The sequence below is a fragment of the Ruditapes philippinarum genome, unplaced genomic scaffold (genome assembly GCF_026571515.1).
Source record: "Ruditapes philippinarum isolate M1 unplaced genomic scaffold, ASM2657151v2 ctg916_1_1_1_1, whole genome shotgun sequence".
Lineage (NCBI taxonomy): Eukaryota > Metazoa > Mollusca > Bivalvia > Venerida > Veneridae > Ruditapes > Ruditapes philippinarum.
The window spans coordinates 147,032-160,601 of NW_026860290.1; the positions used below are offsets into that span (position 1 = coordinate 147,032).

At 31.0% G+C, this 13,570-nt stretch overlaps 1 protein-coding gene across 1 annotated transcript; it reads right to left on the bottom strand.

Annotated features, from left to right (window-relative positions):
• Positions 1-371: 371 nt before the first annotated feature.
• On the bottom strand, positions 372-13,569 carry LOC132759555 (uncharacterized). The gene is made up of 8 exons (XM_060751346.1): positions 13,560-13,569; positions 12,549-12,728; positions 11,479-11,634; positions 10,336-10,453; positions 8,354-8,446; positions 7,317-7,406; positions 6,958-7,035; positions 372-1,231 (listed from the first exon to the last, which is right to left on the bottom strand). Exons 1-8 carry the CDS (start codon positions 13,567-13,569, stop codon positions 1,096-1,098), a joined length of 861 nt encoding a protein of 286 aa, XP_060607329.1. The 3' UTR covers positions 372-1,095.
• Position 13,570: the final 1 nt, after the last annotated feature.

Here is a 13,570-nt window from a genome sequence, read left to right on the forward strand (position 1 = left end):
ACGGCTAGATTACTCTTTAAGTTATAAAAGTATACATGTAAAACGTGTAAAATAATAACCATTTTGTATGAAGTATTATTTGCAAGGAGTAAATAACTCTTGAAATTATAATAGTACACATGCATGTTTGTGTAAAATAATAACAATTTTGTGTGAAATTCCACCTTCAAGGGATAGATAACCCATGTAATCATAAAAGTATACATGTATATTTGTGTAAAATAATAACAAATTTGTATGATATACTATCTTCAAGGGGAGATAACTCTTAAAATTATAAAAGTACACATATAAAATGTGCAAAATACTAATAATTTTCAATGGATAATTCTAGTATTTGATGTTTGTGATGGTAAGAGGCACAAATTCGTCACGTAAGAAAGACATTATAGTTTAAGATCGTTTTATGCAAAATAATCTTTAACGAACGACGACACTGAATTGAATGTGATCTCAAAAAACTTCGTATAGCTAACTATAAGTGAACAATATATAAAAAAAATACAAATTGTAAATAATTTCATAGATAACATGCCTGTCATTAACAAATAATTAATGCGCAGTCTTTAAATATTCAAATATTAAGCTTGGTTCACAAAAATCCCTCATGTTATAACATATCATTAGAAGTAAAATATACATTGAATACATTTAGTAACAGGGGCACTATTTTTCTGCTTGAAGTTTAACTTACTTAACAAGTATGTTAGTACATGTAATATTGTTAAGATACCAACAAAAAATATAACAATATATAAATACATTTTTAAAACATATGATAATTAGCATTAGTAAACGAACAATTTATGAAGAAGTGATGACATTTAATGTATATACTGCTATTCATGATAAAATGTGTACATGTATTTACTTGTGAGCAATTAGTAGCACATTGTCTAGAATATATAAAACAACAAAATAAAATTTAACAATTAAAACACAAATTTGAATATCACAGATTTATCAAAATATCACTGAATGTCTTCTATGCATTCAAAATTGATACTGAAGTTGACTTCTAGCACTTCCGGTACAATCATGTTGGCGCTCGAATAAAAAGTGAGTACTTTGTCTGACGTTTATCGGATACCGATTTTATTCCCATGCATTTTTCTTGTATACTGTTTGTGGTGATAACGGTGGTTTATCTAAATTGGTCTCTAAAATAATATAAGCACCACTTGCATCTGTATACGCCACCGGATCAGCACGCGCATTTGTGTAAATTGGACTGTTGATAAACAAAAATAAATAAATGATAGACTAAATTGGTCTACAAAAGGAACATTTTCCATGGAAAAATGTTAAAACAAACAATATAAAGGCGACATTAGGATATTTTCATCAAGTATGTCTTGAAAGAAAAATGTTGATTGAATTTTAAGTGGTTAAGAATGGATATTTATATGAATTTGTTATTACGTATGATACTCAATACTGTCACGGATGTAATATAAATCCGTAATACTGTCAACATAATTATTATATGAAATACCTTCCATAATGAAAGTGTCTGTTTTAAAAGCTGAAATTTGGAATGAAAACGTTGAATGACTGTGCCTAACAGTAATTCTAAGTTTATATTTTATAAACATATTTTCATGTTCATTAACAATGTCATGATCTCATTTCATATCTTAGTTCAATCGTGATTAATTAGGTAATAGTTATAGTATATAAAACGAGTTAGTTACAGGGTATAACACTGGCTGGGGCGACATCAAGGGGTGTTTCTGCTAAAAAATGGCGAGGCCGTCAGGCCGAGACAATTTTTTTGCAGAAACATCCCGATTTTATGTTGTTTTTTTTTGCTACTGGGAATGGTCGTTACCACTGCCCCATTGGAGCCTCTATGAAAAAACTGTATTGATATATACAAGGTGCGAAAAAAACTCGACCGATATATAACAGTCGAGTTTTTTTCCTATATGAATCAATGAAAAAACTGTACTGTTATATATCAATACAGTTTTGAAATGCTCATTGAAGTGTACTGAGTATAATGGGTTAGAAAGAACAAAGAAAAAGCTCACAGCCATGCGATAAATGCATGTTATATGATAGCATTAAGCTGTGTAGTTAGTAGTCACTTTTATTCTACAGTTGACATTGTCCAGTGGAGTAAGTTTATGTAAGAAGCAACTTCATTTCGAAGACAATTCAGTAAGATTTAGGAGCAAACTGAAATGGGCTACTACATAGTAATTATATAATTCCGATAACTTGGCTCAAGCCGGTCAGTGAATAAAATAAATTAATGACTTATTCATAAATAGTGGCGCCGGATGTAAAGTGTACCAGTGTTTGGATAGTAATTGGGTTGTGGATAGTTATGATATTTCTCCAGTTTCTTTTGGTAATCTAACGCTTTACTCCAATTTCATAAATCTTAACAACAGTGCAGCCGAGAGGAAGTCACAATCAGTATATTCAATTAATAATAGAAACAGTTTCCTGTCCATTTGTTTGCTACTGTGTGGGGATGTTCACCCTTGTCCAGGTCATGAAAATTGTAAGTGATTCAAAACTCTTGACAACCAGTACAACGTTTTTAATAATCGTGGACTCCTTTTTATACATGTGAATGTAAGAAGTTTACTTCCTTAGTTAGAGGATATTCGTATTCTAGCACATAAATCCAGTGCAGCATGCATAGGTATATCGGAATCATGGCTAGATGTATCTGTTTTTGATTCGAAAATTCAAATCCAGAATTATAGTATCATTCGTCGTGACCGAGACAGGCATGGTGACGGAGTTTGCCTTTACATTCGTAGTGACTTAACTTTTAACACTAGAAGCGATCTACAACACGAGAAGCTAGAAGCGACGTGGGCGGAAATCCTTCTTCCTAAAGCTAGACCGATTCTTGTGGGCATTATTTATCGACCTCCAAAACAGTTGGACTTTATTGGCATTCTTGAAGACTTGTGCAATAGTTCTCCTCATTTTATTGAACATGAAACACTTATTTTAGGTGATTTTAACATTGATGTTTATAAACAAAGAAATAGGCCAGTGTGTGTTTTATCTTCTGCTTTTAGTACTTTTCTTAATATGTTTCATTTTAAACATTTATTTAATAAACACACCAGGGTGTGTCATACATCGTCTTCTACTATAGATCTTATTATTGTGTCTGACATAGACAAAATTTCTCAGTCAGGAGTCTTAAGTACATGTTTTAATGATCATTTTACTATCTATTGTACAGGAAAAGTTACTAAAAATTATGTTGGCAAGCATAACACTATCAAAGCACGTTCAATGAAAAATTATAATAATAAGGATGATTTCCAGAAATCTTTACTTGCAGTTGACTGGTCTCCTGTATTATTATGTGACTGTGTATCTGAAGCTTGGAAACTTTTTAAATCTATTTTTCTAGCTAACTGTTGTTGATTACATTGCTCCTGTTAGGGAAATGCGTATTAAACAACGTACTGAAACATGGATTAGTCCAGAAATTTTTCAATGTTTAAATGATAGAGATAAAGCTTTTCATTTGTATAGAAAGAATAAAACTGATGAAAATTTTGAGAATTTTAAAACATATAGAAATAGAGCTAATGAACTTATTTTTATGGCGAAAAAGAACCATTTTAATAATTCATGTGACAATCATAAAAATGATTCAAAGACCTTATGGAAATCCCTTAAGGAGCTTGGTCTACCATCTTAAAAGGATAATTCATCTTCTAAGAATAATATTGGATTAAAAATATGTGATGAAATTTGTTTTGATAAACAAAAGGTTGCTGAAGAATTCAACAATTTTTACTGTAATGTTGCATCAAATCTTACTCCAAAACTATCTCCAGCATTAAACATTTTTGGTAAACAGTTTGTATCTTCTTTTTATTTATCAAAAAGAATTATAATAATTTTTCTTTTTCATTGATGTCTGAAAAAAGTGTAATAAAGTATTTGAATAACAAATCCACTGGTCTGGATGGTATTCCTTCACGTTTTGTAAGAGATAGTGCATCTATTATTGCCTTTCCTTTAACAAACATTATAAATTTGTCATTGATACAAGGCACAGTACCAGATGATTTGAAGGCAGCAAGAATTGTTCCTCTTTTCAAAAAGAATGATAAAACTGAAGTTGGCAACTACAGGCCTGTTTCCATAGTAAGCATTGTTTCTAAAATTTTTGAAAGGGTTGTTTATGATCAGATTTATTCCTATCTTAAAGAAATGGACATATTATATAAATTTCAATCAGGATTTAGAGGTGGTTTTTCCACTGACACTTGTCTTACACATCTATCTGATTTTATTAGGCTACATATGGATAAAGGTAATCTTGTAGGCATGATTTTAATGGATCTTCAAAAAGCATTTGATACAGTGTACCACTCAATCCTTTTAATGAAATTAGAAGCCATTGGACTAAGTACTGATGATTTACAATGGTTTAGGTCATATCTGTCTGATAGGCAACAACTTGTTGATGTATCTGGTACTTTTTCCTCACATGAAAGGGTTACTTGTGGTGTTCCCAAAGGGTCTATCTTGGGACCATTATTATTTTTAATTTATGTAAATGATATGCAGGCTGTTGTTAAAAATAAACTTCTTCTTTATGCAGATGATTCTGCTATTCTTGTTACAGGTAAAAATAGGTCATCTATTGAAAAAGAACTGACAGATGAACTACATTCTGTCAGTCAATGGTTAATTGACAATAAACTTTCCCTTCACTTAGGCAAAACAGAGACAACATTATTTGGTTCTAAACATAGGTAAAAAACAGGTTCATCACTTCATGTCAGTTGTAAAGGGACTGATATACAGTCAATTTCTAATGTCAAATATCTAGGTGCAACACTTGATCAGTCTCTCTCCTGTGAAGCAATGGCAAGTTCTATTATTAAAAAGGCCAATGCAAGGTTAAAGTTTCTGTATAGAAAACGTGATCATCTCACATTTCACACTAAAAAACTTCTGGTTATCGCCCTCATCCAATGTCATTTTGATTATGCATGTTGTTTCTGGTTTCCCGGGGTTACTAAATACTGGAAGGATAAACTCCAAGTCACACAAAATAGATTAATAAGATTTGTTCTAAATCTTGGTTATAAGTCACATATTGATAATGAACACTTTAAAATTTTAAATTGGCTACCTGTCCAGAAAAGAGTTGATCAAATCATCCTATGTCATGTTTTTAAAATAAAACATGGACTTGCCCCGGAATATATGGAGAAAACTTTATTCCATTAGATTCTGTTCATACTTACAGGACCAGGTCAAGTGAAAGTTGGTGTTATATGCTACCTAAGGTCAAAGGTTTCGGATCAAAGTCTTTTGTTTACAATGGATGTGTATTGTGGAATAAACTACCCTCTTCTATTAGGATGGAATCAAAATTGTACAATTTTAAATTATCTGTTAAAAAACATTTACTAAATGGGTAATTTTCTCTTTTAAAGGTGTCTATCCTCTAGTCTTAATATTTATTATTTTTATTAATTTATTTTAATTTGAAACTTTTATGTATACTATTGTCTTTCTTCAATTTAAAACTGTGATAAGTCATTTTCATGCATCTCTTTGTCAAAACCATCAGTATCTAAGGACCACAATGGAAATAAGAGATTAAGTTCTCTTTCTTGTGTTATCCTTGGTATGATGTTTTTGTTATGGTGCATTTCTTTTACATTGATATTTGTTTTTATTGTTTTATCATGTATTGGATATGTTTTTACCATGTTATTACTGAATACTGAAATAAATCTATCTATCTATCTAGAGTAAACCAGCTGTTTCCACGTACGAAAATAGTTGTAATCCATTGCCTTTTTACGATGAATCTAGCAGCACTTGTTCAGATGGTGATTTTGAAACTTTAATAAAGCGCGTTGAAACTGTGCTCACCTATTGATGGACACAGACATACTTGTTTACTAAGGCATGCTAAAATGTCTTACTTGTAGTAGCTTTACAATTTCAACTTATTGAATTTAGAAGATAAAAAAAATTCAGAAAAAAGTACCTGGAGTAGCCCAATCAAGTTCGACCAACAGTAAAAATTTATCAGTTTGAATAATTCTGATTGAATATAATAAACATTAATACACTTTTGAGTATGGAATTTAATTATAGACATTATTTTTAGAAGTAACAGGCTTGAAAGGTTGTATATGTAAGAATATAGCTGTATAACATATAAACAAAGTCAATGGGTGATTAAACTGGCAAGTATGATAATTATATTCCTTGTTTATAAGCTTATTGCATAGATTATCAAACACTGATTACATAGTTTTTCGGGAGGGGAATAAGAATTTGGTGAAACCTAAAATGATAAGTTACAAGTTACTTTGGCTATATTTCAAACATATTTTCACTGAAAACAAATCAAAACATTGACGTCACATTATATAGATATGTGATTTCAAAGTGAATTAAACTTGTTAAGGTCGTTCATCATAGGTCTATTAGTATACACGTCTAGCTTTCAATTCGAGCCCCGGGATTTAATCAAGTCGGGTGAGGACATTTTATGATGGAACTCACGAGTAAAATATTCATTATCTTGTTGGTGGAAGGAAATATAACAGTACGTTAGTGTATATATTTCATATGCTCTTTTCATTTTACATTTCAGTTATTTTATTATATACTTAAATATAAATACTGTTGATGTTGACGTGTCGCAATAGTCGTCATTGTAAATCATTTTGTAAAACTGGCAAATATTGTGCAATTAACTACAAATTTTGTTGTTGTGGTTTTCCTGTTTGTGAATATTTGATAATATTGCCAGTGGAAAACAATATAAAAATATTCAAAACACTTTTAGTGTATTTCTCCTATGTGAGCCCTGTCATATGCTACGACTATGGAAATGACAACTGGGTTAATTACTTACAATTTATTATTACTAAAGTACATGAAATCACAAAATGAAGCTATTTTGTATTTAAAACAATTTATATGTAAACTTACTTATTGTAAGCACCATGATAGTCATCCAAATGTTGACGCCTCCTCTCAACCGAGGCATTTAGTTCTTCTTCAAAAGTTCTGAAATGGCATGATTAGTAAGGGAGAAAACAATATTATGACGAAAAATCACGGTTTAACCAAAAACGGTATGGGTATTTGATAAACTTAGAAACGACGTAATGTGCATCTTATATGATAAAACTTTTTTCATTAAATTGTACATACAGTAAAGTTAAAATATTTAAGCGCAATTAAACGTGTCTAGACTTGTGTTCTTATACAGCTCAAATATGTTTTGAATTACATAATTCCCGACGAGCTTATATTTTAAGTTAATACATTAATGTAAGAATACTTACGTCGGACGAAACTTTTTATTGGCATTAGTAACCGCATTGTCGTGATGTGTGTTGTACATGGTGTTATAAGCATAGGCTGGCTCCACGTTACTGCGGAAAACAAGTGTTACAATTTTTTTCTATTGCTGTGTTATTTCGAGGCATATACAGGGCTTTTTTTTGTTTTAACTCTCATTTTCTTTAATACGAAACAATTATTAGCTTTGGAAAATACTGCATCGAAAGTTGATGATGGCATACTTATGGCATGTCAAATGAGCGTGGTTTTCATTTTTGTGTTTGTTTTTTAAGCAGGGAGGTAGTTGGTCGAAAAGTTGTAAGGTCGAAAACACAACAAGTTTTTTTTACCTTTTTCTGTTTCCGTACTTTCAACTCTTATAGTAATAAATTTCAAGAAGTGAAAGGGCGAAAACACAACAAACAGTGCTTTTGGTATGTTTATCCCCCCCGCCCAATTTCGCCCATGTGGCACGAATATACTACTATGGAAGTTATTCACATTTGGAAAACAATATATCCTAGAATATAATTAAGTGATTTGGCCTTGTTTTTAATATTCCCATATATTCATATAAATTAACGTTCACAATTTACGAAAGTAAGCCTAAATTTACTATTATGAAATATTATAAATGCGTTGAATATAGGAAAATAAAATATTGTCACATTTTTATGCCTTTCTTTATTGAATACAGATCTACCTATTAACTAAAAACATTCAGGTACGCTTTTTTTGGTTTTGCTTCCTATGTCTTCTACGTTATATTTCTCTGTTACCACCAAAGTTTGATAAAGATGAAATATGTACAACTATGCTTTGACTGATGAAAACATATTTGTTGTTGTTTAAAATAACAGATACAAATGTTTGGCAAACACTATTTTTTGATAAGATTAAGTTTAATAATGTAAATAAATAAAAAAATAAATAAATGAGTGGATGGGTGGCTGGGTAATAAATAAGTAAATAAATAAATAAATCAAACACAAAACAACAAACATATTGTAAGATCATGACAGTACATATAAAAGCATACCTCATTTGAAACCTTTCATTTGAATTTACGTTACCAATGTTGTTAGATGTGTTATACTGGTTGTTATGACCATCGGGTTGTACTCCACTCCCCCTGGAAAATATTTAGATTATTATTTGTCGAAATAGCACTCAAAGACAAGATGTTTTTAGCAGACCCAGCAAAATAAATCTAAGACATCATATTGAACTTGAGAAAACACTATAAATCAAAGACAATATTTGTAGCAAAGGCAATATTATGAATGAAAGACAAAGCTATTATACCAGAAACTACACGTTTAATCAAAAAGCAACATTACTGTACCAACAAGATATTGTACCAGAGGAAACACTATAAATAAAAAACAACATGTTGTAGCAAAAACTACACTACTATAAATCAAAGAAAATATATTGTATTAGCATCATATTATAAAAAGGCAAAATTATAAAACCAATGCAGCATATTGTACCTAGGACAACACTGTTATTATCGAAGGTTACATCTGAAGCAGGAAAAGCAATATTGTAAATCAAAGATAACATAATGTACCAGAAACAACACTACAAAACAAATAAAACATATTGTACCAGAGACATTTCTATAAATGAAAAACACGTTGCACAAGAAACAGCGCCATGAATGAAAGGCGACAAATTGAAGATAAGACAGCACTATTAAACAAAGGCAACATATCTTAGCAGAGACTACAGTTAAACTCAAAGGGAACATTATTGTACCAGACACATCACTATGGATAAAAAGTAACATACTGTACCAGAGACAACACAAGAAATGAAAGGCAACATATTGAGGATGTGACAACACTATTTATCAAAGGCAACATATTGTACTAGAGAAAACACCATAATGTATAAAGCAAAGGCAACACATTGAACCAGAGGCAACACTATGAATATTGAAGACAGTATACAGTAGAAAAGACAACACTATCAATCGAAGGCAAAATATTTAATCAAAGGCAACATATTGTACGAGAGAAAACATTTTTCATCAAAGCAACATATAGTGACAAACACTATAAATCAGAGGCAGCATATTGTATCAGAAACAGCACTTTAAATAAAAGGCAACATATTGTATCAGAAACAACACTTTAAATAAAATGCAACATATTGTATCAGAAACAGCCCTTTAAATAAAAGGCAACATATTGTATCAGAAACAACACTTTAAATAAAAGGCAATATATTGTACAAGAGACAAAACTATAAATCAAAGGCAACACATTGTACCAAATACAACATCATTTAATCAAAGACACCATATTGAAACAGAGACAACGCTATCAGTTGAAGCGTAAATATTAAATCAAAAGCATCATATTGTACTAGACACAACACTATATTTTAAAGGCATACTATTGTGAAAGGGACAACAGTTTAAATTGAAGGATACATATATTAGAGGAGACAGAACTATAAATAAAAGGCAACAAATAAAATAAAATGATTTAAAAAGTTTAAGTTCCACAATAGCTATTTGGCATGTCATCTCGTTATTTGCATACTTTACATTAGCTTAAATGCTTTGAATAATTAAGTCTTATTGAAATTACATGGTAGACAATGGAACATTTTGTCTTAGCTTCTAACATTACCCCAAATATTTTATATTACATTGCTTTTATTTCTTAAAAGCTTTATATTTTGGTACCTTGTTACAGTTTCCTAACAGTTACTGATTAACTATATCGCTGAACCATTATCTGTTTCTTTTGCATTTAGGAAATAAATACAATAATAGTGATTTAGTATTTCACATGTAAGTATAAAATCAACACTTTATTAACGTTTGTCTTCTTTTACGAGACATTATTTCACATTCATCAATAGTTTCATTAAACGATATTCGTTAAATATGATCTAAATGCATAATCCATACTGCCCTTCCTTATGAAATAAAAAAATCGTGAGTGTAAATGTGCCTTTGATGGCACAGGCTTTTAAGGCCTAGACAATTCTAAAATTATACACTACCTTTTCTTTAACCGGTAAACAATTCCTACAACTGCCAGAATTATAAAGAAAGTTCCAACCACAATAATGATTATGTACAGAATCAAATTTATTGTGGTGTCTTCCTCGGGTTTCTCAACTGTAAACACAATTATAAGACAGTATATATACTTACAATAACTTATAACTAATCAAACTTATTTTCATAGTGAAATTGTACTACATGTATAAAACGTTTCATGACTAACCGATTCGTCATTCCCATAGTTAGCATTATGGTTCATGTACATCATAATAGGTTCACTGTGTACATTATAAATGGTTCGAGATGTGTATCATAAAAGACCAATTGTGTACATCATAAATGTTCATGGTGTACATCATAAATGGTTCGAGGTGTATATCATAAAAGATCCATGATGTACATCATAAAAGATTCATAGTATGTATCATAAAAGGTTCATTGTGTACATAATTAAAGATACATGGTGTAAATCATAAATGTTCAGTGTGAACATCGTTATACACGTAACAACATAAAATATTTTCATTTGAAAGAGCTTGATTTGTAAGAATATATGAAAATTGAAATAGCAGCTTATGCATCTTGACCAGCTGTCCGATAATTCATAGTCTTCATGGATTTTTTTGACATGATCGTGTTATGCAATAATCTATAAAAATAGTTATTTTAAAAATGCCGGACTAACAACCACAGACAGGGGGCGCAGCTTAGTCTTGACTGATAGACACACGTCTAGGTGGTGGGTGATGGCACACACACACCCATGACTTTTTTATTTTTGGATATGTTAAATGCAATAAACACGGTCAGGTGATTATTAGAAATTAATATAGACATAAATTTATTTTTACTTTATTAGAAAAAAGTGTTGACCGTGGCTTGCGCGGCTTTTTAGGAAACTAGGCTTCTCTCTTCTAGGACAAGTTGTAGCTGTATTATCATCTTTATTTTTGTCATTGTCGATATAATTATTATATTATTATCCAATCTTGTCTGTTACATAGCATAAAATAGAATACAAATCTTTGAGCCCCTTGTCCCTTTTCAACCATTAGTTTACTTTATAAAAACATACATATACTGTATATACAAGCTATAAGGAAGACCGTCAGTTTTGGCAATTTCATCATTGAACTTACCATTGCAATGTATGCTGTCTCTAGACATAAGTCCGGCAGTGGTCCAGCCATCAGGACATTTCTTGCACGAGGGCTGTGCTTCCTCGTCCTGGTAGTAGCCTCGAGGGCAGCTCTCACAGTAGTCGTTAGTGGCATATGTTCCCTTACCACACGATACTAGAGGTCAACAAGTGTAAAAATAAAATCTCAGTTAAAATCTTTTCTTTTTTTGTAGAAATGAAAAGTTCTTTACCATTTGGCTTACTTGGGTAACCCATGCAGAGCAACCCTCTGAGGAGAAATAATCTGTTTTGAAAAAATATTATAAATTATCAATGAATTAAATCTTCTGGAGCCTCTCAGAAACAAGCAAAATCTGTGTCTTTCAATCAAGGGAAATTGGTAAGTAGAAGTTGTATATTTATTTTAATCAAATATGTTAAAATTACGACATATCTATATATTTATCACGATGTTTTTGTCAATTGTTCATGTCTGATTTATTCACCATGCCTAAGTCTAAATGGAAATGATCTATTTGTGAAAATTTGTGATTAGCTCTAATCATCTATACAATGTGTTCATTTCTAAATGTGAATACCCAAGTTATCACATAATTTTGAAGTAGACCTAGGCCTAAAATAAAATAGTTTGTTTCCACTCTCCAACCCCCCCCCCCGACACCTACCCATAAAAATCACTGCTACCTTTTTATTGCCAAACAAAACAAATTCTTTTATTTTATTATCATGCAAGTAAAGCCAACCTGTCAATATTATTCACATCTTTATATCTGTCTCATGTTGTTGTTGTTTTTTTTCATTTTAAATATTGCAGACTTATATTGAATACAACTTTGAAACTTTGGTTTTATACTTTTAATAAGTAAATGCTATTAAGCATTCATATTCTTAAAAAAAAGATATATATCTAATTCAGATATAGATCTAAGTACAATTTGGTTCAATACAAAAAAAATAGTTCGGACAATGCACATACCTACCTACCCTACTAAAACTGGAATGCATGCGTCGCGGATAATTTTAAATATGGCCCTATCGTCAAATCGTTCTATTTAAAAATGTTCTTACCACAATACTGCCAGACGGATGCATATCCAGGCTCGCACTCAGCCAAACCGTCCAGGTACGTACTGTTTACACCAACGTCGTAGTCAACGCCACCATATTGTATAGTGAACGCTAGATTTTCTACTAATGTGTTAAAAATAGTCACTATCTCAGCCAGGTGGTCATAGCAATTGTCTTTTCCTGAGAGAAAACAAAATTATTTCGTCATTATAACGTCATTATACGGAAGCATCCTGGTGCCAAATTAACATGTTCTATAAAAGAGATAACTCCTACGTAGGAAATAAAGAAGTTTTATTAGGAGTTTAAAACTCCTACGTCATGTGTAGGTGATACAAACTACTTATTAGGCTTTTTTTATTTCGTATAGGAGTAGAACATGTTAAATGGCACAAGGACGCTTCGGTATCATTACTACATTATGTTGAAACTAGGTTCAGAAATATTTCAACAAAGAAGTCCCACACATTTATCTAAAAGGTAGATAGCTGTTATAATCGCGTGTCAAAATCAGACGTATACAGTAATATAAACACCAAGACTGGTAGACTTTTGTGACAACTAAGCATTGACAACAAACAATAAAATTAGTTTTGAGATTCTTTGGTTAACAGGTAAATAATGAAGTTCTAAGACAAGATGGCAGGAAACATGACATAAATACAGTTGCTTTCCAAATAGGAATTTCTCAATTACAGGCAGTGATATTTATTTCTATACACGTTTGTATCATATGCGAACCACAATTTTTATTGACATTGAAAAACACATGAATTTTTGTAAAATACTGTCTGCTTTGATAAAGCATTTGATTTTACTCGTACAAGTCAAAACGTTTTTTTTTTCAGTTTGTAAGAATGGAAAATCTGCAGGAATATTGTCTTAAGTAATATATCCTATTTTGAACTGTGTCTTATTGCCAAATTTATTACATATCTTCCTGTATTTCTAAAATGTAATGTTTTTCAGGTATGGACCACATTAACGAAATCATACAAACTTGTTTAATACTTTCAAACATA

Bases quoted from the DNA above. Each gene is read 5' to 3' on its own strand.
- LOC132759555 (XM_060751346.1), bottom strand. The intron at 11,635-12,548 runs GTAAGAACATTT...GTTGACCTCTAG, and splicing joins ATCCGTCTGGCAGTATTGTG to TATCGTGTGGTAAGGGAACA. The intron at 7,407-8,353 runs GTATGCTTTTAT...TGTTTTCCGCAG, and splicing joins AATGAAAGGTTTCAAATGAG to TAACGTGGAGCCAGCCTATG.